Source organism: Pituophis catenifer, unplaced genomic scaffold, assembly GCF_029215685.1.
Source record: "Pituophis catenifer annectens isolate HBS135680 unplaced genomic scaffold, rPitCat1.0.hap2 SCAF_8, whole genome shotgun sequence".
Classification (NCBI taxonomy): domain Eukaryota; kingdom Metazoa; phylum Chordata; class Lepidosauria; order Squamata; family Colubridae; genus Pituophis; species Pituophis catenifer.
Genome location: NW_027256888.1, coordinates 63,137,623 through 63,164,001, shown reverse-complemented (window position 1 = coordinate 63,164,001; position 26,379 = coordinate 63,137,623). Strand labels below are relative to the sequence as shown.

The window sequence follows — 26,379 nt, the reverse complement described above, 5'->3', positions numbered from 1 at the left end:
AAAAGAGATGCTTTGCAGGGAAGGCAAGGAAAGGGGAGTGAGTCATTTAGATTACACATAGTCCTCAATTTATAACCAGCTGCTTAGTGACAATTTGAAGTTTCGGTGAACCTCCCCAGACCTACTCATGACTTGCTTTTGAAGTTCCAACAACTGCTCCCCTAGTTACCTTGATGGCATTTATGGCAGTTAGCAACCATCACATATTTATGGTCATTTGCAATGTCCATAAATGACCACATGACCACAAATTATGACCTTTTTTTGCTGCAAACCAATGTTTATTTCCAGTTTAAAGCAAAAATCACCCAATGGATAAAATGGGCTCACTTAAGGACCACTCCATTCACATAACAAGTGCCCCCAAAAAGTTTATAAAATCCTACGTGGTCACTTAACAACAAGTTGTGAGTTGAGGTCTACCTATAAAATTTTGACATTTTTGAATATGCAGTATCATTTGGTTTTAATGACTAATTTAATGACTAGGCTAACATTACAGATTAGTTCTCAGTACAGGTAAGCAAAATAATTGGGACCAGAATTTCCATAGCTAAGTGATGCAGTCATAAAGTTTGAGGTTATGTAATGTCAGGTGTAATGTGAAATGATTGCACGTTTAGAACTGGCAATCCTGGCACTCTCTGAGGCCACTGTTAAACGAAAATAACGGGTCGTTATATAATTCCAGATAGCTTGCAAAGAAGCCAGCAGGCAGATATGGGACTGCTGCCAGGTGGGGAGAATGTCCTGGTGGTGTGTAAGACACTTGGATGGGCGTAACTGCTCCTATGCGAGTAATTTACCAGAACTACTTGCAACCTTCTTTGCCAGCTTTCTGGTTGACTTTCCTTGTGTGAACTTAGCAAGTAAATTTATTAAATTGTGATCACATGATTGTGGGATGCTGCAATTCTCATTAGTGCAAGCCTAGATGGTGATCGTGTAAAAGCAAGGGTGTTGGAACAGCAAAGTCAAAGTCAAAGACAAATTTTAAGTACCATTTGTTCAACACCATTGTAATTTCAGTCACTAAACAAGAGGTCTATCTGTAGGACTATAGTGGACTATAGTGGACTATCTATCTCAAGGATTATCTGTAATGATTTCAGGACTTAACAAAATAAATTCAACCTGAATTTAATAAATATAAAATATTAACTATTTTTTAAAAGTGTAATACTTAACCTAGAAAAGACCAAATATGCTTACAGTAAATCAACGTGATGCTTTCTACTGAACAATTCTGTACACCATGTTTGCCAAAGTGGCAGCATGAAAATATACTTTTAGAATTATAATATACTGAAAGAAAAAGATAAACCAACATGCATTGCAAATTAATTTCATAGCTAAAGAAGGAAACAATGCTTACTTCAATACTGAAGTATCCTCTGTCAACATAGTCCCCTAGAAAAAGGTATCGTGTGTTGGCAGGAGAACCTCCCACTTCAAACAGCTTCATCAAGTCAAAGAATTGTCCATGGATATCCCCACAAACTGAAAGAAAATGATGGAAATAATAATTAATAATCTTATACATTATAGAACTGTATTTATTTTCTAGATAATAATGTTCTGACCTAGGCTTCCTGAGTCAGTAAAACACACGAGTAGTCCCAAAAACCTGTTTTATTTTAACAGCTGTGAATTCACAGATGAGTCCCAAATAGTTGTAAAGAGTCCTTTGGGATAATCACCCACCTTTATCTCCCTTGACACACTGCCAAAGACTTAATTGGCAAAGCCACATGGAGTCCAGAATCAAACAGAGCTTCAGACTTTAAACTGCACAGAATTAACAATGTTGCTTCCTACAAAGGCCCACATGCCTTTGCTCCTCCTTTAAGTCTTATGGGAGGGGCCAATAATCTCCAAGCCCTACTCCCAAGTCGTCCCTTTTGTCTTAACTGTTCTTGCCTTCCAGCAGCTCTGTGCGTGCATGCCCCTTGTTCCTCTGCCTTGCTGAGGTCTGACTCTGGAGGCTCCGGAGGCAGCACGTACCTCCCAGATGGCCCTTTCTCTGCCTCCAAAGCAGAGTCCTCATCTGAGCCTTCTCCAGACTCCAGGACTGGCCCATCTTCCTCCCCAGCCTCCTCACTGTCTGACTCTGCTGCCAGCTCCACAGGCTGCTGGTGGACCACAACAAATAAGTGAAACATAACTTATATCTAAAACGTAGGATCTGGACTATTTTTTTCTAACATATTACATCACTGACATGCCACCAGGATGGGCAACTATGGCAAAGTTCATAAAGGTGCCATAGTTACCCACTCCTGATCTACACTTCCAGTTTGCTATCCCAAGATTCTTTAGCTGCTATGAAACATGGAATAAGAGAAGAACTATGGAACTGTACATCTACATCTCTAGATGCATAGTTGGCTCAGGCATAACTTTACGTGAAGCATATTGACTGCCTCAAGTTACACATGTTATGAACTGGTAGCAATGTCTTATAGAGATAGCCATAATGCCATGCAGCCCTCTGCCTTCCTGATGTTAGACTATATTGATCCATAAACTGGCATCCATGGTGTAAGATTCTTCAACACTGGTGATGTGATAGTAAGAGTCAACTGTCAGTTCAGTCAGCCTTTGAACACGACATGGGAAGGAACGCTATCCTGTTCTTTGCCTCAGTAACAAAATGCTGCAGACAGTCCTATATTAAGAGACCATCGGATAAGTTTCAAGGATTACAACTGTATTTAAAATGCAAGTTTATTCAGTCTCTCTAAGAATTTTTGATCAAGGAGATTTTGTAGCATGTCTTCTAGCAACCAAAACAATAGTGGACTAAAAGGAGAAAATAAGGTTAGATGTATGCCATGAGAAATAGTGTATCAACTCTATTAAAAACGTTGCTTGGTTAAATATTAGGAAGCTTCATTGAACTACTTTGGTCCATCAATCATTTGAAGTCATTTTCCACTTTACAATTATACTAGAAGAAACTGTCAGGAATTAAAACGGCAGTAGTAGAATTTTGAGAAATTAAAGCCAGATATTCTTCAATAGCAGAATTCTATGAACTTTTTTATTTAATTATTAGATGTAGGATTACATTAGCTATAATAATATAACATCATTTATATCTTTAATAATCTTAATTAAGTCTTGAATCTTAATATTGTAGATTCAAATGACCCAACATACCAGCTTCTGTTCGCATGATATAACCAAGTTTGGTTTGAAGCTAAATTAGAAATTATTTGGAATTGTATATATATCACCTTTAATAATGAAAGAAAATAAGACTAATAATGCAACAGCTATCAATATGCACATCTGCAATTATACGTAAATAGATTCCTTTGCACTTTCCACTATGTGATATAATTTGAGGCACAGTCTTACCCAAATAAAATTATACTGATATCTCAAGATGTTTGGCCATTTTAAATTTAATATGTTCAATAATTATTGTATATGCAATAATATAAAATAAGATGGTTTATTAAAACATCTACATTTAGTTTACATTAGCACAAGTCATAAAGCATTCAGGAAAAATACTGAAGATAAACAGTATTTTCCTGTATATAATTCTTTAATTATATCAAAATAATTTCATGAACTACATGAAATACAAAACTAAAATACAAAACAACAACAACAACAAAAGGGCAAAGGAAAAAGTTAAAATATGAAAAAGGGAGGGGTAGAAGGTTAAACAAATATATATATATATATATATATATATATATATATATATATATATATATATATATATATATATATATATATATATGAAAGAATTCCAACTCAGTACAGGTAATCAGGTAATCTTTTAATCTAAGTTAAGCATAACATAAACAAATTTAACTAACTACTCAATCATTAATTCAAAAATACTTATCATTATAAAACAAAATTGTAAAATTAATCCCTAATTTAAAAACAAACCTAAGCAAAATCTTATTAATTTGGTTTTTTTTCTATACATTATATCTACCTCACTAATATAATCCTTTAAAAAATCCTATACAGAATTTAATTCATTTTATTCACCCATCATAAGACAAAAATCTTAATCACCACTGAACATCCATCCTTATATTCTTATATAAATCTCATTAAAACAGTTCACCATAAAATAATAAAACCCAAATATTAGTTCACTATTAAAAAAATTAACTGTAAAATAACCATCCTTAATATGTAAATCTCTACTAAAATCTATTTTCTCATCTAAACTCTATCAAATATATACCGTTGAGAAATATATTCTCTTATCAAATATATACCCTTAACAAATATTCATAATGAAATACACTCTTGAGCTACATAAGTGAAAGAATGCAAGAGTATTAGTTTTTTCTTTTAAGAAGGGTAAGTTCATTTTCATGGAACACTGAATTCAAGACTGAAACAGTATTACAGAATTTATCACATACCCAAAAAAGAAAAGAAATATGGAAGCTCGATTTGATAATCACACTATGGCACTGTATCAACATCTTGTGTATAATATTAGTGAATATTAAACTTACACTCTTGTGTTTTAAAACTATGATTTTTTAATAAACAAGATTTCTATCTGTGCTTTCTGCTGATGTAACTCGATTCTTATGCTACATTTTTACATTATTAGTCTTGCGCATGGACATTTCAATCCTCACCATTCCCATATTTTCATAGCTTATTTGTGAACATGGAGAAATCTTTACTTGGACAACTATTCCTGCACCCAAACAAATAATAAATTCTCATCAGACTTATTTACTAAAACCATGTGCTACCCAGGGGTGGGTTCTACTTACTTTTACTACAGTTCGCAACGAGATTGCGTGAGTGCGCGAGCAAAGCGAGCGTGAACACCTTGCTTCTGTGCATGCGCAAATTGCTTCTGATGACATCAGGGTCAGTGGGCAGAGCCTCCCGCCAGTTTTACTACTGGTTCTATAGAACCGGTCCAAACCGGGGGCAACTCACCACTGGTGCTACCCCCATGATAAAGAAGGTCAATGTATGACTTAGAACAAGAGAAGCCATATTTATATAGTTGAAATTATGTGTAGCAGAAGTGCTGTTAATACGATAGCATTAAAATTTATCATATCATACATATACCATAGTCATATTTTATTTGAGTATTTTTTCACAGCATGGTGCCATATTATCTTGACTTATTTTCCAAGAGAAAACTGCAAAAAAACCTCCCTTGTCTTTGCCTTAATTGCTGCGATACCCTTGCTTGACAAATAGAAGAACTCAATGTACCAACCCTAGTAAAAACTCTATTGCTATAGTCTTTATTCACACAGTGGAAAAGGCATGCTTCCTTCAGTAAGAATAGCTTATTTAGGTTCTTTTCTTTCTCTGTCTAGGAAACTAGTTTAAAGCATTCTCAAATATAGATATTTTCATGTCAACTATGTTCACATTCTATGCCCGTGATGGCAAACCTAGGGCACGCATGCCAGAAGTGGTAGGTAGAGCCATCTCTCTGGACACGCCAGCCACCGCCCATTGCTCTTCTGGGTTCTGGTGCACAGCTGCTCTTTGCGCCCGTGGAAGTGGCAGAAGCTGAAAGAGCAGTTCCCTGGTGCGCATGTGCGTTCCAGGAAGCTGAGCTTCCAGTTTCTGGTGCACAGGGCACTCCCGCGCGTGAGGGCTGGGGAACTACTCTTACTGTTTCCAGCACTCCCCTGCGCATGCACTCCCGTTTTGCCAGTCGGTGCTGAAAAGGTTCACCAACACTGTCCTATGCTATAACAGTATTTCTCGACTTACAGTCATTCATCTACCACAGTGTTTCTCAACCTTGGAAGCTTGAAGATGGGTGGACTTCAACTCCCAGAATCCCCATAGTCCACCCATCTTCAAGCTACCACGGTTGAGAAACACTGATCTAGCAAGTATTCAAAGATACAACGACACTGAAGAAAGTGACTTATGACTGATTCTCACACTTATGTTCTTCACAGCATTCCTACAATAATGTGCTCAAAATTTGGGCACTTGGCAACCAGGCTGAATTTATGACAATTGCAGGGTCCTGGGGTCTTGTGATCATTGTTTGCAACCTTCCCAGTGTCTTCTCATAAGCAAAGTTAATGGGAGAAGCCAGGTTTGCTTAACTACTGTGTGATTCACTTAACAACTGCAATGATTCACTTAACACCATGGCAAAAAGGGTAGTTAAATTGAGCATGGCTCACTTCAGGAGTGAAATGCTCCTGGTTCAGACCGGATCGCCTGATCCGGTAGCGATGGCGGTAGGTGGTTCAGAGAACCAGTAGCAAAAATCCCTGCATCCTCCCCTTTGCCCAGCTGAGCCGTGCAATCATCAGAGGCTTTTTATTTTATTTTTAAAAGCATTTTTTCATCAACCTCTTCGGCCGAAAAAATACTTTTAAAAGTAGAAACAAAGCCTCTGCCGATCAGGCAAGTCAGCTGGGATTGTCAGAGGCTTTTTTAAAAAAAGAAAAGCCTCTGCTGATCAGGTAAGTCAGCTGGGATCGTCAGAGGCTTTTAAAAAAAAAGAAAAGCCTCTGCCGATCAGGCAAGTCAGCTGGGATCGTCAGAGGCTTTAAAAAAAAAGAAAAGCCTCTGCTGATCAGGCAAGTCAGCTGGGATCGTCAGAGGCTTTTGAAAGTATTTTTTTACAACCTCTTCAGCCGAAGAGGTTGTCAAAAAAATGGTTTTAAAAGTAAAAAAAAAAAAAGTTGGCCACGCCCACTCAGTCATATTACCTACCACCACCAAGCCATGCCCACAGAACCAGTAGTTACACATTTTACATTTCACCACTGGCTCACTTAATATCTGTCTTATTTAGCAACGGAAATTCTGGTCCCAATTGTAATTGTATGTCAAGCATACAATTTAATGTTACCTATAACATTAAAATCCACATCCATATTATTTTCTGTTCCAATATTTATCTTTAATTACTCATTTCTAAATTTTGGTATCCAACATTTTGGATAATTATATTATATTTAATGGATGGAATCGACTCATGTGTTTGTTTCTGTTAATGAAAAGAAGTTAAGCTCAGGGATTTCTTTTACAGAATCCCACAGCTGAAGGTACAAAGGAGTGAGAATTATATATACAAGCCAGTTATAGCAGATGGAATATGTTATTCAAATCTTTATTTATTGCAACAATTTAAAAAATATTTAAAATGGTATGCTTTCCAATATTTATAGAAATATTTATAAACATCATGCTTCTTAAGACAGAAGGGAACAAGTATGTACTTCTGGTTTAAGTTTAAGTAATAATGGACATATACCAATAAGTACTCTAACATATTAAGAAATATATCAGCAGAAAAGTAGCTTGTATACATATAAAGCTTTGGAGGAACAATCTAAGTAAGAAAGTACCCCCAAACCTAGTGGAAGATTGTCCTTTGCTCTGAATAATTTTCTAGTGCAGGATTTCTTTTTATTTAAAAAATAATTTTACAGTGTTGCTATGGAATTTTAGAAATACTGTGCCCCTGTTTCAATCCATATTTTCCTAGGGTAGCTTACAACATAAATATCACATATAAAAATAAACATTTAAATACACCGTAATACAAACATAAAAACAGTTGGGATAACATCAGAAGTGGAATTTTCAAGTTGATCTTGGAAGTCAAGCAAAATGTCTGAGATTTTGGTGCCAAGAAATGAAAGTTGAGCTGGCAGCTTTTGGGATCCGAAAAGATGTTTCATAAGGAGCACATTTGCTGCACCTTTCAGTATTTCTTAAAGAAGCCAGTTTCTTTCAGGGTTTGTATACAGTAGTAGCCATGGTAACCATTTCTACTGTATCCTTAATGCAATATATGAGTTTCTTAATGCATCCTACTAGGATACCATGTTTGACAGCACCGAAAGATGTTGTGAGTTCTAGGAAAATCAGTGGGCTCATATTCCCCCTGATCCTCTCAGCAAAGACCAACAAGTGACCAACAAGATATAAACAAAATCTGATTGAAATGAATGAAGAAAAATTGACTGTCTAGATCCAGTCAAACACTTCAAACACTCACCATGGGACTTCTATTCTTCAATTCTTCAATGTGATAAATTTTTCAGGAGTGCTTTCACTGTGGCTTCTCTAATTAAACTGGAAGTACTATTTTTTGAAAATAGGAATTAATATCCTCCTGCAATGACTGAACATGTCCTTCCTATACCATGCAATTAATCACAAGACAAGCTAAAATATATTGTCTCTTTCTCTCCCTTTCTGTCCAAGTTTTGGGAAAAACTCCAAAGGTACAAAACTTGAATGGCAGGACACACATTAACCTAAGGAAATATTTAAAAAAAATCAAAAGAAAGAGCCTTGATAGTACAGGGGTTTAGTGCACCCTGTTATTAACACAGCTGCTGCAATTTCTGCTGGTTCGAATCTCTCCAAGGCTCAAGGTTGACTCAGCCTCCATCCTTTCTAAGGTAGGTGAAATGAGGACCCAGTTTGTGGGGGCAATAAGCTGACTTTGTATAAAATATACAAAAGAATGAAGGCTATTGCTTAACGCATTGTAAGCCGCCCTGAGTCTCCGGAGAAGGGCGGCATATAAATCAAATTAAAAAAAAAATTCCTTTTCCACACTGGTTAAATATTAGCTGTGAATGGTTCCACATAGGAATAATGTCCAAAATGTGTTGGACATCCTTAACCAGAGAACATTGCTTGATGACATCTACTGTGACAGCAGAATTTTAACTGTACTTTTGTTTCAACTGAAACTGGCATTTTTTCTTTTGGGACTAATGGAAAGGCAACTAGAAAAAAGTAATGGAACTATGTATGCACAAACACACACACACACACACACACACACACACACACACACACGATAACTGCAATGAGGCTAAAAAGTGGAAAGGCTCAATGCTACTCTGGCAGGTCCGCAGGGGAGGGCCTTCTCTGTGGCTGCCCCGGCTCTCTGGAATCAGCTACCTCCTGAGGCCAGGACCGCTCCCACCCTACTGGTCTTCCGGAAAATGGTGAAAACCTGGCTTTTCCGGCAGGCTTGGGGCCATTGATCTCACCACTGCAATCTTGTGAGGTCTGGCCATGAATGGTGTGTATGGGTTTTTAACGTTTCTTATTGTATATTGTTCATACTGTCTTTGTTGTAAGCCGCCCAGAGTCCTTGGAGAGATACGAATAATAAATAAATGAATGAATGAATACTTTCAGTGGAGGAAGGGCTGGTGAAGATGATGGAATTTGCAGAGCTAGCTAAATTAACTTATTCTAAAGAAAAAAAATCAATATCTATATTAATGGTTGATTGGAAACCCTTTTAGACTTTTTGCACGAAACAGGAAAAGATTTGTGGTTCTGATAATTAGAAAAAAACCTAGATAACAGAAAAAAATGAGCTCTTCTTTGTAATCATAAAGTAACAGATAATATTGTAAATGTACTTATATTTTCTGCAGAAGAAATCAGAAACTTTTTTCTATTACTTTTCATTCTTTCTGCACATTTAATCTTTTATTCTTTCTTTTGTTTCTTTCGCTCTTTATTAGTTTGTACTGGTTTTTATGATTTTGTTATAAAACTTTTAATAAAATTTATATATTTTTATATAAAAAGATAATTCTCGGCAGAACCTTCATTTCCACAGCACAGCATAAATATGAGGCTCCAGAGGCAACGAAGTAAAGCATTATTGCTGTCTACACACCATAGGTAGAAAAAAGGAAGATGAGCTTGAATTTAAGACAAACAAAGGAAGAATCCAATGGAAAAACATAATAAACACAGACCCAAATTCTATACAATGTCCACATCCTTCTCTTGTCACCCTAGGATTCTCAACTCCAACTGAAGATCACCTCATCCCAATGGTATGGATTGTGGTTTACTTGTTTACATTTGAACACATATATATTTATGTATATATCTCTATTTATGCATGTTATGTGATTCTTGTGTATCTTCCAAAAGCCACACTCTTAAAAAGATCAAGAGAAGGAAAACACAGTATGTAAAGATCCCATCTCTCCCAATTTCCTGAGACTCTAATCTTTAAAAGAACTTTCAGTAAAGGTAAAGTTTTCTCTTGCACATATGTGCTAGTCGTTCCCAAATCTAGGGGGCAGTACTCATCTCTGTTTCAAAGCTGAAGAGCCAGTGCTGTCCAAAAATGTCTCTATGGTCATGTGGCTGGCATGACTAAACGCCAAAGAGCCTTGGTAGTACAGTGGTCTAAGGCACCCTGTTATTAAGCTGGTTATTAAGACCAGCTGCCTGCAATTACTGCAGGTTCGAATCTCGCCAAGGCTCAAGGTTGACTCAGCCTTTCATCCTTTCTAAGGTAGGTAAATTGAGGACCCAGTTGTGGGGGCAATAAGCTGACTTTGTATAAATATACAAAAGGATGAAGGCTATTGCTGAGCACATTGTAAGCCGCCCTGAGTCTCCGGAGAAGGGCGGCATATAAATCAATTAAAAAAAAAAAAAGGCACACGGAATGCTGTTACCTTCCCACCAAAGGTGGTCACAATTTTTCTACTTACATTTTGTACGTGCTTTCGAACTGCTAGGCTGGCAGAAGCTGGGACAAGTAACGGGAGCTCACCCCGTTACGCGGCACTTGGGATTCAAACAGCTGAACTGCCGACCTTTCGATCGACAAGCTCAGCATCTTAGCCACTGAGTGACCGCGTCCCTGAACTTTCAGTAGCAATACCTGAATCCACTAGTATCCACTTCCATTTGCTTTCAACTGCTTTTTTTCCCTACCCAATAAATAGCAGGACTGCCAGTTCATAAGAAATTATTTGGGGAAAAACTTTATCTTCCAATTGACTTCAGCTAGCAGCTGAGACAATTGTATTTCTTCTACAGAAAACTTCACTCCACAAAGCTTATTTGGAGCTATCCATGGTTCTGGTTTCAACAAGCTCTTGAAATGAGAGCTTCTCCATTAACTTTCAGCAGACCTGGCCTACTTAATTTGATTGCATTCTACCTATCTGACTCAATTTCACCAGTCTAGATTATTCTATGCAAACTGGGTTTTCCTGTTTTGATCAATCTCTGTCAGGTATCAGTAGCTTCTTTTTGAGCTGAAAATAATCAACAAACTTCAAGTAAATCTAGAATATATTCTACAGGGTTTTTTTTTCCTTTTAACGACCCTGTAATACCTTTTTATTGTGGTGGAGAATGTGTTCTATGGTAGTTGCCATAAAATCAAAGTCACTATCCACCTTATAGATTCTAATAAATATAATTATTGTAAAGCTTCATTAAAATAGGATCTAATAATATCTAACAATTGCATATTAAATTTATTTCTATTTTTCTAAAAAAAAAAGTCAAAGCAATTTTCAGTTATTATATTACCAATGTCCACATTATGCAATTGACTGTAATAAAACCATTAAGTCCACTTTACCACCTAGCCTCTCATTCAATGTAATAAAAGTATTATATGGTACAACATTTTAATAACATTAAATATATTTTGAGGAAAAATATTGTATAGTGGGTAAGTATCTGACTATATTACAGTATATCTATTCATGTTTTGATTCCTCAATGGCTGCAAATGGATAGAATATTATTTATTGACTTTTGAGATGAAAGCTTGCTTTGATCTCTACAGATATTTATTAAAGGTTTTAATCTGAAAATTGAAAAAGATCCCAAGGGCCTTTTAAAAAGAACTCTCTCTGTTTAGCTTATAGGGAATTCTGTTTTGGGTATTGAGCTGCAGATTCCACTATCCTTGAACCACTAAAATAACACAAAAACAAGTATACCATACAGTTTACTTGAAGTGTGGCATTCATAAACAGCCAAAGTAAGTTCTTTTAATGAGTACTCAGTAATTTACATAAAACTTGCAGATTGTAGATAGCCCAAACCCTTTTCTGTCTTGAATGCCAGCTTAAAGGTCTGTTGTTGGAACTGACAAAATAAATTTTATATAAAAAATCTTTAATAGTCCTATTTTACATGTTTCTGTGATTTTTTTAAAAAAAAGGTTAAAATTCACCAGCTAAGTGGATATAGCTGTTCTATACAGAATCAGCTCAGAAACTGAACAGACGGACCAGCTGAATGATTATTAAAAGCCACAGGCAGAACATTAATTTATTTTGAATATGTGCTTCAGCAGCCATCTATTCACGCATATGCATGAAAATTTGGAAATGCTTGCTTGACTTGATTTATATATGATGAAAGATTGAGTGAATTGGTGCAGGATACAACACTGATAAGAGATTTGGATGTAGAGCAGACAACTATTGCCCGGAGTGGATTTTGGGATGGAAATAGGATTGGAAAATAAGGAAAGTTATGAAAGAAACTAAAGGGAAAATAGAATGATTGCAGAAAGAAAAAATATAAACATTTGTGTTAAAAATATAAAATAGTTTAATTTCTGAAAGAGTGGGAAATTGATGGATAGAAGGAAAATGTAGAACTTTTTTGAAACAGAGAGAAAATAATTACGTTGCAAAGTGTCATAGAAATGCCTGATATATGATGTAAATGTAGTGAAGGAAATTATACATGAAGGAAAATTGTTCATAAAGAGATAGACTGCTGTAACAAAGAAGCATGAGAAAAAGATATAATCCATACATAAAAATTAACATAATCACAGAAAACACAGTCAAAGAGAGCAAGGCATAGTTAAAACCATGAGACACAGGAAAAGCCAGAGCTATTCTAAGGAAACACAAAATGTTTATTGGAAGTGGATGAAAAAAGTTAAACAAGGCTTCCAACCAAGATAATTGATTTTTTTTTTTTTAGTGACAATGTGATATGGGGAATGAAGGGAAGGAATGATTGAAGGGAATATTTCTCACATTCATAAATTTTCAGTAATTTGCCAAAGAACAAAATTCTGGCCTGAAACCAGTACATAAAACTGCTCTGCACTTCCAAATGTCACTTATTACTCTGGTTCTTATCCGAATCATGCTAAACAGTTGTCTCACGTGCACCTGACAGTAATCCCATTCCCTGTGTATTTTTGTATCACTCCTGCTATCCTTTTCTTTATATTAGGGAACAGAAGCCAAGCATGCCAAGGATGTTGGTTCACAGTCCCAACATGAGAGAAAGTCTGAAGCTACTCCTCTTGCTTGTGGAGCAAGGAAAGAAACTTTTCCAAGCCAAGTGGCCCTTTGTTTCACCAATGATGGCTAACCTTTTTGCCATGGTGTGCCAGGAAGGGGGGGGCGGGCAGAAGGATCGTGTGCACACATGCCCACGCCCATAATTCTATGCGCCCCACCCCACACATGCAACACCCGGTCCCAGCACATGATGGCCTGGTAGGCCCGTTTTTCTCTCTCACCAGGCTCCAGAGCCTTTCTAAGAGTCTGGGAAGGGTGAAAATGGCCTCCCCCCCCACCCGGGAGGCTCTCCGAAGGCCAAAAATGGCCCGTTTGCCAACTTCTGGTGGGACTGGAAGGGCCGTTTTCTGCTGTCTCCAGGCTCCAGAGCCTTTCTAGGAGTCTGGGAAGGATGAAAACAGCCTCCCCACCCCCCGGAGGTCCCCCAGAGGCCAGAAACAGCCGTTTTTTGCTGTCCCCACCTCCAGAGTATTTCTAGGAGACTGGGGAGAGTGAAAACAGCCTTCCCAACCCCTCCAGAGGGCTTCCGGACTGGAAGTTGGCAAATGGGCTGTTTTTGGCCTCTGGAGGGCCTCCAGAGGGGTGGGGAAGGCCATTTTCACCCTCCCCAGAGTCCTAGAAAGGCTCTGGAGGCTGGGGACAGCAAAAAATGGGCCTTCCCCACCACCCCAGAGGGCCTCCAGAGGCAGGAAACAGCCTGTTTCCCTACTTCTGGTGGGCCCAGAAGGCCCGAAAATCAGCTGGCCGGTGAGCATATGCACGTCGGAGCTGAGCTCACATGCCCACTGATATGGCTACACATGCCAGTTGTGGCACACATGCCATAGGTTCGCCATCCCGGGCTTAGACATAACTCTTTATTGCCACATCACTTTTTAATGGCAATTTTAATATCTGTCACTGAACACTGAGATGTTTGTATACTGTTTTCTGTTTGTTCACTAGTTGTTGTTCCTATATCCTCCTCCTCTCTTACCTAACTTCTGCTTTCTTAGCTGCAGAGGAAGGAAGCAGCTTCTCTGCATCTCCTACAAGGGCCTGTCGTATGAACATTTATTTATGTATTTTAACGTCCATATGACAAATCAGTACGTGATGAACATAGAGGATATTTCAAATGACCCACTATGTTCATCTCTTTTTATGTGAATATACTCATATAGTCCTTTCACTGGGCATTTTATCTTTATGGGTATGTATGAAGAATGAAGAATATCTCTAAACATATTCTAGAAATTCTTTCCTCAGATCAACTATAAATACAGCTTAAGACAGCTGTTTTCTACTCAGACATAAATGTGGTTTAATAAATTGGAACCTATAGAAGACAAAGGATCTATTTAGAATAGTACAATCCATTTCAGTATCTGCTCTAATCAGTTGTAAACAGGGAACACATCTTCATAATCAGTTTATGACATCTCTAAGTTGTTTTCCAAGTCTTAAAAGTGAACACAATCCACATTTTAGGGAGAGTTAATTGCTTGGTAATGAGGTACTCACTCTTGCTGTTCCTTTATTTAGCAGTACTGGAATTATAAAAAAACTCCACATATAGAACAGATGGACATTACCCAACTGTTGATATTACTATCTGGCAGCAAACTTGATAATCATAAATTATGATTTGACCTCCAAAATGTTTACTCTGTGCTCAAAGGGTTGGGTTAATTCACTGATCTAACTTTTCCCAACACCTTCAAGGCATATTAGTCTAAAAATTTCAGCATTTCGCAGTCAACAATGTTGTTGGCATATGAGATTGCAATTCTAGGTGGCATAATTAAACTTAGCTGGTCAATATTTGGTTCAGTGAAGTCTCTAAACTTAATTGGCAATCTATATGACAGTTACATTGGGGAATCCAAAAAATGGCAATAGACTAATTATCTGCTATATGCAAACTTTTTTTTAAATATAAAAAAGAATCATATTGTGATTTGTTCGCAAGTAGCATAGTATTAATATTACTATGACCACAAAGTATACTATTTTATTTACAAATCAAGTTTATACTGAATACAATTTATAGTATGGGATTTGAAGAATTTGCCTAGAATTTGTGTAACAATAATGAGTAAGACAAAGGACCATAAGAGGTGTGTTCAGAGTTCTCACATTCATGAAAATGTTTTAATATTGTAGAGCTGAGAACAGAGCATGGGTAAATGACCAAGTACAGGCAAAATGCAGTTAAAAATCAAGGAAATGTATGTCAGATGCTGATTCTGCTGAAAATAACCAAAGAAATTTGGATCAAGAAATGCAAGCATTATATAAAACGTTTGACCCTCCTATATGGTAACATCATCATCAGTGTTCTCTCCTGCAATTCTGACTTAGTTACACTAATAATACAGCAATATATATCAGCTGAACCTCCTGGTCATTGTGTCTTAGAACTGGATCCTAATTCTGATTTAAGAATTTAACGATCTATATTCTGTCCTCAATAATCGTTTAAGCCCCCAAATTAAAAAGGGTATAAATCATATTACAAATACATCTGTCTAGCTAATCTATCTGAAGATATATCTTTCTCAAATAGTGAACAAACAGAGGATTTGAAGTTTTGTTTGCTGGCTAGCAGCAGTGTTTTGTTCAATTAACTGAACAGTTATTAAACTAAAAGGCTAGCAAGGGACAGTATGTTTCTGTATCTTCCTTCATAATGTAATCTGGTATCCTTTCACTGAGTGAAAGGATGCACAGTGCACATATAGCAAGACCTTCTTGGAAATGCTATATAGGATATAATTTTATATGTTCTCTTCTATGACAGGAGAACCATAAACAGACAGCTGGAGAAAGAAGCCTTTTGATGTTGCTGGTCTGTCCAATTTATAGAGTTGCTTATAATCTCCATTTCTGTGATGGAATACAGTAGGCAGTATTCCTAGGAAGGGAGTGGGTGTTTTTCAGAGGAATAAGAGACAGCTCAATTCAGATAGTTTGTTTAAGATAAAGAGGGCGAAGACAGGCCTCCCTAATAGTTCGCAGAACATATGGTAGATGCAGAAAGTACAGTGTTTTAGTTTGAAAAGATTCTGCCAGTGGGGGGTGGAACAATGAAGGACTCACACTTGTAAGCATCACCACATGTCTTTCTCAGTTTTGGGACTTGACAATTTCCCCAGTGCATTGCCCTCTAGATCAGTGGTGGGTTGCTCCCGGTTCGGACTGGTTCGGCCGAGCCGGTAGCGGTGACGATGTGAAGTCACCGAAACGGTTCTCTTTGTTTGGGAGCTGGGCCCTCCCGCTCGCCCCCGTGTTATTCCTACCTTTATTTCTTCTTTTTTTAGTCCAGCTGATAGGCGCAGCAGAGTGGATTGCCGTACCTCAGCTGGGCAAAAGCCTAACGCGCTTGTGTGGAGCGGCGATCGTGCACAAAGCACGTGCATGAAAAGAACTGGTGGTAACGACAGTTGGAACCCACCACTGCTCTAGATATATAGATAAAATTACCTGGGCATTACAGCAGCTAGTCCAACATTTTCAATCTTCTAAAACAGACTCATTTGGTAAGGAATGGAATTATCATGTAAGTACATGATATAAATTGAGGAGAAACTGTGAGTTATGTCCAAACATTGAAATCAATGGGAGTTAATAGTAACCCATAAGACTATGTATGCATAATCTAAATCTATTTGATGTTGTGTGTGTATGTGTGTGCGTGTGTTTATGAAACAAGGTTGACCGATGACATCAGCAGGTATTACAGGCCCAACTGGCAAAAGAGAGGACATATTGGTTGGAAACATGCAAAAGAGGCCTCATCTTACAGTGGATAGAAAATGGCTAGAATGATATATTATGAAGAGCCTTGGTGGCGCAGCAGACTAAAGTGCTGTTTTTGTTTTTTTTTGTAAATATTTTTTATTATTTTTCAAACATAAACATAAAATATAACTTTCAAGAGCAAAAACTCGATCCGGTCATAGATGGTTACCACGCTTACATTTCTTTGACAGGCTCCATTCACAATTTCCCATTGCATAGCAGACTAAAGTGCTGTTAAGTAACACCAGCTGCCTGTAATTACTGCAAGTTCAAATCTCACCAGGCTCAAGGTTGACTCAGCCTTCCATCCTTTCGAGGTAGGTAAAATGAGGACCCAGATTGTGGGGGCAATAAGCTTTTTTTGTATATATAAAAAAAGAACACCACTTGGGGGGGGCGAAAGCCCTACTAAGCAGGTATATATAAAAGTATGAATGCATTGTAAGCCGCCCTGAGTCTCTGGAGAAGGGCGGCATATAAATCGAACCAATAAATAAATAAATAAATAAATAAATGGCTAGAATGATATATTAATCTGGACTATCACAACATAGTTTAAGAAAATGTTCTTAAAATATTGATAACTGATCAATGATATTTCAGGTTTTCTCCGGGAATTAAAGAAAGATTATTACATTAAAGACATTATCATATCCAATCTTCTCCACAATAACCCTATGAGGCAGGTTACTACCCAAAATTGTCCAGCGAGGTTCAGTGATTCAGGATGTATTTTAAACTGAATCTCTGTCATGGTCCAATAGTCATAAACATAATGACTAAAATCCTGCATATTAAAATAGAGAAACCCAACTATATCTTTCTCACGCTTTATAGAATCACATAGTTGGAAAGGTCTACTTTAGCTATTGAGTTTAATTCCCTACTCAGCACCAAAATCCAAATTAAAAATCCATCATTCTGTGTTTTAATTATATTTAAATCTAGCAATCGTGAAGGCTGTTCCAAAACAATCATGTTTCTTTCCTGTATGTCCACGTTGATTAGGAGGTATGTTTCAGATGAGTGTTTTGCTGAAATAATCAATCACTTTCAGCTTTAATTTCTTTACTGACATGCGACATCCGCTTTTAGGGCAGATTGACACTTGTGCCTTCTACTTGACAGAGAAGGCTCTCCCCCTGGGGGCCACCAGCCGACATTGTTTGGCCGACGGAACCCTGAGGAGCCCCTCTCTGTGGGAGCGTACTGATCGGTGGGAAGCTACTGGCGGCAGAAGGCGGTCTCGTAAATACCCGGGCCCTAAGCCATGGAGCGCTCTAAAGGTGATAACCAATACCTTGAAGCGCACCCGGAAGACCACTGGGAGCCAGTGCAGCTTGCGCAGGAGAGGTGTTACATGGGAGTGTCGAGTCGCCCCCATCACCACCCGCACGGCCGCATTCCAGACCAGTTGGAGCCTCTGGGTGTTCCTCAAGGGGAGCCCCATGTAGAGAGCATTACAGTAGTCCAAGCGGGACGTGACGAGGGCATGAATGACCGTGCGTAAGGCACTTACACTTTGTTTCCTAATCCACTATCTGCCATACAACCAAACGCATAATAAAAACATCCCCATGCTTAACAGTTGACAAGATGCTCTTTTTTCCCAAATAGTTCACCTTTTCAATCCAAATGCATCCTATATGGTTTTTATAAAATATATCTGGATTAAATAAATATATTTGCAACTTTACAAAGTTAGAACAGAATAACAGAGTTGGAAGAGGCCTTGGAAATCTTCTAGTCCAACCCCCTGCTCAGGCAGGAAACCCTACACCACTTCAGACAAATGGTTGTCCAATTGCTACTTAAAAACTTCCACTCTTGTAGCATTCACAACTTCTGGAGGCAAGTCGTTCCACTGATTAACCGCTCTAACTGTCAGGAAATTTCTTCTCAGTTCTAGATTGCTTCTCTCCTTGATTAGCTTCCATCCATTGTTTCTTGTCCTATCTTCAGGTGCTTTGGAGAATAGCTTGACTCCCTTTTCTTTCTGGCAACTCCTGAGATATTGGAGATATCTTACTTATTATTTTGTTTGGTTGTTTCATCGGTGCAAAACCCTCTCTTCAAAAATGTTTCTGGCTTATGCAGATTTATACCTACAATAGCTTTTTGTGATCAGTCTGAAGAAAAGATTTCTTCTGACAAATCTCCCATGCAAATCAGTTGGCTAATCAGTTGGGTAACTGTGGATCTGAGGACAACTGCTCACTTTTTCAGCAGGTCACAGTGAGCTCTGGTTTTTGTTCTGCATATCTAACCAGTATGAGCAGTTCTAGCAAGATTTTTCTTTGTCTTGCCATTACATCAACGACCCTATGTTACTTCCATTTCTTAGCAATGTATCACGCAGTGCAAATTGACAGCTGGTAGCAGTTTAATTTTTTTATAGCTTTCCCTGTAATGTAATGTCTTCATTTTCAAATGCCCAGACAGCTGTTTAGAAGACCCAACTGTTGCTGAAAGAAGACAGAACAACAATCACAGTCTGACAGGTTAAAAAGGGTCAGTTATTTGTGAAACTGTCTTCTCCTGTGGGTCAATTGACTTTTGCGAGCTTATTAACAAATTTACCAGACATTTAAAAAAAAAAAAAAAGGCAACAGTACTAAATCAAATGCATGTCCAAGCTTCTGCATCTTTCATATTCCTTTTTTTTTTCTTATTATTCCGGATATAACTTCATCAAAAGTTTGCGGTCAGATCTGTGGAAATTTGTTTTTAACTTGGTGTCATTGTGAGGACGTGCCAGTTTCAAGGATTCAATGAAACATACAATTCAATACAACTGAAGCAGGGGTTCCTAGACATTTGCATGTCACTATGTTTTACAAATGAAATTTGGATGTTACCACTGAATGAATACAAGCTATATTCCTATAGTCCAGTGTTCCTCAATTCTGGCAGCTTGAAGATGTGTGGACTTCAACTCCCAGAATTCCCCAGCCAGCCATGCTGGCTGGGGAATTCTAGGAGTTGAAGTCTATACATCTTCGAACTGCCAAGGTTGAGAAAAGTTGCTGTAATCTTTCAGCTTCATAGTTCTGTAAATAATTCTGTACCAGCAGAGACAAACAGTGATAATTAGATTTAATAACTAGTTTCTCATTTTTAACTCCCTTCAGCAACATATTGTATTTGGCTAAGTTATTCTTCTGATTAATAACATGCTGTGTGGGGCTTTTCTTGATGTCTGAAGCTTTGCACTTTTTACTTTTATTACAAAGGCTTTTTAGGGCCAAATTCTCCCCAAAAGTATTCCCTATCCCAGATAGAAACTGTGCTACTTAATAAAGAACATATGGACCACTCTTAGAAGGATGAGGCAAAAAATATGAATTATCTCCTGTACATAGTAATTAATATGGTCGCTTTTTATACTTAAAAATAATCAATTTATAACCAATCTACTTGTGCATCTATGTAGATTTCTATAACAAGACGGAAATCAAACATAGATTTTCGCCATCCAGAAGCCAATCAAACTGAAAAAAGAGATTAAGGAGCAAGGAAATAAAAAGGCAGTGGCAATATTAGTATATTTCATGAAAACATCAAATATCATACAATTTTTTAAAAAGAAGCCACATATTATGGACACATGTTTCTCAATGAATGCATGATATTGTCTAACGGCTTTGGTTCAATTTCCCTGCCCAATACAGGCAATATCCTATGCATATTGTAATTAAACCGTAATGAACAGAAGATTTTCCAGAAATGGTAGGTAAAGAGAAGTTGTGTTTTTTAATGTGGATCTACTTTTTTTTAAAAGTACCCTTTCACCTTCAACTTTATTTGAGTCCCTCAGTATTTTACAAATGGAAAGGCAAGTTATACATTGGAAGCTGTTTAAAGCAATTCACGTTTTTTCCAAAAATACAGATAGTCCTCAACTTATGATCACAATTGAGCCCAAAATTTCTGTTGCTAAGCAAGGCAGTTGTTAACTGCATTATGCCCCATTGTATGACCTTTTTTGTCACAGTTGTTAAGTGAATCAACGGAAGGTTTTAAGTGAGTCATATCTGGCTTCCCCACTGACTTTATTTATCAGAAGCTAGCTGGAAAGGTTAGGTTAGGTTAGATCACATGACCCTGGAACAATGCAACTGTCATAAGTACATGCCAGTTGCCAAGCGACTGAATTTTGATCATGTGACCGGGGTGAAAACCAGCAGGTTCTGACAGGTTCTGGAGAACCGGTAGTAAAAAAAATTGGATTTCACCACTGCGTGTGACCCATGTGGATGCTGCAACTGTTGTAAATGTGAAAATATCATAAATCGCTTTTTTCAATGCTATTGTAACTTCAAACGGCCACTAAATGAATAGTTATAAGTTGCTGACTAGTTTTACTATTAGTCTGAAACCTGAGGCAAAGGATTTCCATTTTACCATAAAATTACTAAATGAGTAAAGTAAATCTAGTGCAGAACTTTTTGTTTCATCTAGCAGAGGTGGGGAAGGATGCCCCCTTTATGACTTATGGACTCCCAGAATTCCTGAGCCAGCATGGAAGTTAAAGCCTACACGTTATAAAAGGGCCATCATTCCCCACCCTGATCTAATTCCTCGAGCATCCCACTATTAGATTTTTTTTTCCTTTAGAAAACTGGAGGAATGTCTTTTTTCGCCTTCATTAAAAGCTGTATCACAGTTTGTACAGAGGCCTTCCTTAGCACACTTCTCAGCTTATTTGTCGGCCCTACTGAATGCATGCCTCACTTCTGTTAATTCCCCGAATCACTTAACACGAACACTGGAATGGCGCAGCCTATGTGATACAAGATACCTGCTCACCCACCCTACAAGCCAAAAATAAAGGCACAAATCCAAACAAAGCAGCTTGGCCAGCTGTTCCCCTAGCAGTGTAAATTCCAGCTTGCCACATTAAACAAAATTTGTTGACTGAGCAACACACATTGATCTAGGAAGCTGCAGGATCAGCTCAGCTTATGCAATGGAAAAGCTGAATATTGCTCTTCTGACATCACCAAGTATGACCCGGATGTTATCAACAAGAATCCTTCCCAGGTAGACCAGAGAGGAAACACGACCAGAAGATTTATTTCATTCTAAGACTATATTAACTGAAACTAAAGCGTGTGCGCGATGCGAACCAGTGGTAAAACTGATTAGAACCCACCGCTGGTACTTGGGTATTTATTTGTTCATTACTTTAATACACCACTTTTCTTCTGCAAGCTCAAGACAGTTTACAAAGCACCTCAAAAGCACACCATTTTTATGCATAATTCTATGAGGAACTTATAATAACTTTAAGAGGACTGGCCCCAGAGTCAGCCAATGTGTTTCTAAAATTAAGGACGTACTTGAATCTGGATACTCCCAGTCATTGTTTAGCAGACCTTTTTGCCTTTCATGTTGTTCGGTTCTTACATTATGTGCCAAGGATTGTCTTTTTATTGATTTGGCTATGCATTAGGAGCCTTTCTGGGTAGAAATGCTTTAAATACATTTAATAAGCAAATGGGTTTGCAACAGCTGCACCTTTATGGGAACTTGAGTTATATCAGATTGTGTAAAAAAAAAAAAAGTTTAAGCTAATTATAAAACCCTTCAATTTAAATATCTGACAAGAGTTTTTGAAGCTTCTGAAATCCATAAACAAACAAGACTATGTGATGAAAACACAGGAGAAAAGGCTGTAGCAGAACCAAACACACACAGAGAAATGTCATTGTACTCTTGCCTCTGGCACTGCCTATACTACACTGACAACAGCCCTTCCCTCCATTTCTCTCAAAGGGGGGGATTAAAAGATTATCCTGCTAAATAATTTCCTACTATATGGGAAAATTACAAAGAAGAACTTAAACAATACTATTTTACACATCTAAAGAAAAAAAAATCCCATTTTCCCTGTTGCTGTTCTTCCTCTATTTTTACATGTCACTTATTAACTCTACATAATGTTTCGCTAATCTAGGAAAACACTATGAAACCTCAGCTCAAAATTCCAGTAGCCAAATAAGTAAGGAGAAGAAATGCAAATATACCAATAGCCCACAATGTCTCTTGTTCCACAAATTTATATTTCCTACAGAGAATTGTGGCATTAGGAGCTGTGGTGACACAGTGGTTAGAATGCAGAATTGCAGGCTAATTCAGTTCACTGCCAGCAGTTCGATCCTCACCGGCTCAAGGTTGACTCAGCCTTCCAGGTCGGTAAAATGAGGACCCAGATTGTTGGGGGCAATATGCTGACTCTGTAAACCACTTAGAGAGTGCTTAAAGCATTATGAAGCGGTATATAAGTCTAAGTGCTATTACTATTGGGTGTGGCAACTTTAATACATTACCCCCCCAAAAAAACAACTACTACGATTTTTTAAAGAGAAAAAAGCCAGAAGGGCAGTACGAAAGGGGAATAAATCTGCATACTGTAATATGATTTACAGTATTTACAGTGTATGTAATTTTACACCTCCCAGATGTTTGCAACTATAATTCACATGAAGTATAGTCAGCATGGGCAATAATCAGAGAGTACGGAGACAACACACCAACACACCTGGAAGATGCAAAACTCTTTATGCAACCTTTAGACAAATTCTGTAAGAAATTTTGCTATCTGAGGTTTATTTACCCAGTCATGTTTCATTATCTTTACTCCTTGTCCTTGACCCAGTTATCTCCCCCCATTCACATATTTGTAACTGAAAATTTCAGAGGACTGGGATGACATTTGCTTGTGGCTGTATAAAAATAAAGCCTAATTGTGAGAACTGTAGCTGGTTTCTATATTGTGTTTCAAGAATAATTAAAATACTTTTTGTTACATAATTAGGTAATACATTGACTATTAATAAAGAGATCTTTCCTTTCTTCTGACATAATCATTCTTTCCATGGATGGTTTGCCAGCTGATGACTCAAAACAGGTAGCATTTCACCTTGGAGACAATCATAGCTGTTTAGTTATTTCCAAGTTTATCCAACTAATTTTTCACTGTGCTGGAAGTTGGTGGGATAAATAAGCTATTTTCCAGGCTACATGAGTTTGGAGATAGTTAGCTGCTCCCTTTATTATCTGCTAAACAAATAATTCCCTCAACACTGTCAAACTAGTTACTAAGTCTGCATTACTATTAATTTCTCATCGTTCCTATCATCCATCTCCTCCCACTTATGACTGTAACCTTGTTGCTGGTATCCTTAAGATTTATATTGACTGTTTCCCTATGATTATAATTAAGTGTTGTACCTTATGATTCTTGACAAATGTATCTTTTCTTTTATGTACACTGAGAGCGTATGCACCAAGACAAATTCCTTGTGTGTCCAATCACACTTGGCCAATAAAGAATTCTATTCTATCTATTCTATTATCAGCAGTTTACAGTAGCCAATTCTTTCTTATGCATTACTATGGAAAATGGATTGAAATATAACACTCTCCAAACCTTGATATTGTTTTCTTGCAGCCCCAAGTCACTAAAATGGTTGCTGGCATTTGTAATGCCCAGTCACATTTGTTCCAATTGGCCCAATTTAAGTTATTTTTTCCTCTTAAATATTGTTTGTGAAAATAAATCATCTAAATCAATAAGCTCCTTGTTGATCAATTGTAGAAATAGTAAGAGAGAAACAAGATTAGAAACCTCTTTAGATATTAAATTGATTTTACTTTCTCACCCATTTGGCCCCTGAAGCAAACAGAACAAACAAGTGTACAAAAAAAAAAAAAAAAAAGGCAATGTAATTAGTAACAAAAGTTAGAATTCTGATGGGTTCTCCTTCATCATGTGTCATCCATAAATTACATCAATTCCTATTTTTTTCTCTTCTCTGTTACAATGGTGTTTATCTAAGGACTGCTATTGACTTTTCTTCCTGTTTCTCATGGAAATGATTTTATATCAGAGCAAACTGTGGAAGATTGAATTTCCTGTTGCAACTCTGCATGGTTCTATGATCATAATAAAGATTTTATTTTATTCTTAGCTACAGCTTATATGTGTTAAATGTTCAGTGAAAGCAATGCATGTAAATAGTGAGCCACTCTGTACGCTCAGAGGTTTGGAATAAGCATTGTTCATTGGTTCAACATTTCTATTAATAGAAATAATATAACATTATTTCTTAATAGAAATAAAATAACAAGGTTCAAATCTGCATATTTGAGTGCTTGTCTAGGATTTATCTTTTTAGCCAACATTTCAAAGGTAAATATATTTGCATTACATTATGTATTATTATGTATTATTATTTATCTCTTTTATTCATTAAACATGAAACTCAGTCAACTAAACATTTAAAAATGTGTCACAAATACCATTGGCTGGTGCTAATGGTTGATACGGGTTGCTGCCGGCGTTCTAGGTATCAACCAAGTATCTTCTTGATGTTCCAAGTAGCGCAGTTTGTTGCAGTTCCACTGGTGTTATTGTAGGAAGCTGCAAGTTCTTGATGTGTTTTGTAAAATTCTTGGACATGGTACCATGTGCCCCGATGACAATGGGTATCACTGTTACGTGTTTCATTCATAGCCGTGTAGTTTCAATGGCGAGGTTGCAATATTGCATGATTTTTTCCAGTTCTTTTGCTTCGACTTTGACATCTCCTGGTACCGCGATGTCAATAAATTGAACTTTTCAGTTTTCGACAATTGTGTTATCTGGCATGTTGTGTTCCAAATGACGATCCGTCTGTATTCAAAAGTCCCACAAGATCTTCCTCTTCTCATTTTCTATAACTTTTTCCACTTTATGTTCCCATGACTTTTTGGATATAGGAAAGTCGTATTTTTTACACAATGACCAGTGGATTAATTTAGCAACTCGGTCGTGTCTAGCTTTGTAATCAATTTGTGCGATTTTGCTGCATTCACATATTAAATGTGAAACAGTTTCGACTTTGCTGTTGCAAAGTCAGCAGTTTGGATTGTCAGTGGATTTTTGTATCTTTTCTTTCATGGCATTAGTTTGTAGTGCTTGTTCTTGAGCAATTTCTATTATTATTATTATTATTATTATTATTATTATTATTATTATTATTATTAATTATTAGTTAATCTTTAGTGAGATTCACAGCCTTTGAGGCTGGTTAATAACTCAGCAGCTCGAGTCCTAACCAAGGACCTAGGATTATTATTATTATTATTTATTGGTTAATCTTTAGTGAGATTCACAGCCTTTGAGGCTGGTTAATAGCTCAGCAGCTCGAGTCCTAACCAAGGACCTAGGAACTGCTAAGGTATCGTCGGAGGATGTAAGCTGTTCCGAGTAAGGTGGTTTTTTGTAGATTATTATTATTATTATTATTATTATTATTATTATTATTATTATTATTATTACTACTACTACTACTACTACTATTACTACTACTACTACTACTACTACAATGTGAAATTGCATCTGCCAGTTTGTTACCTGGTTTTGGCCTTCATTTGCATTGAGTTTTTCTCAAGAACCAAAGATACTGTAATGTAGTGCCTTAGCATATCCAAGCACCAGGGCCCTTTTTAATTGGCAAATGGAAATTTTGTC

The 26,379-nt window shown here is 37.2% G+C and overlaps 1 protein-coding gene across 5 annotated transcripts in view; it reads right to left on the bottom strand.

Moving 5' to 3' along the window:
* PPP3CA (protein phosphatase 3 catalytic subunit alpha) overlaps positions 1 to 26,379 on the bottom strand; it is a 213,697-nt gene that overhangs the window by 84,478 nt on the left and 102,840 nt on the right. For all 5 annotated transcript variants that reach the window (XM_070948213.1, XM_070948216.1, XM_070948214.1 and 2 more), the window contains exon 3: positions 1,376 to 1,500. In XM_070948213.1, the coding sequence (XP_070804314.1) occupies positions 1,376 to 1,500 (125 nt within the window). The remainder of the gene's footprint in view (positions 1 to 1,375; positions 1,501 to 26,379) is intronic.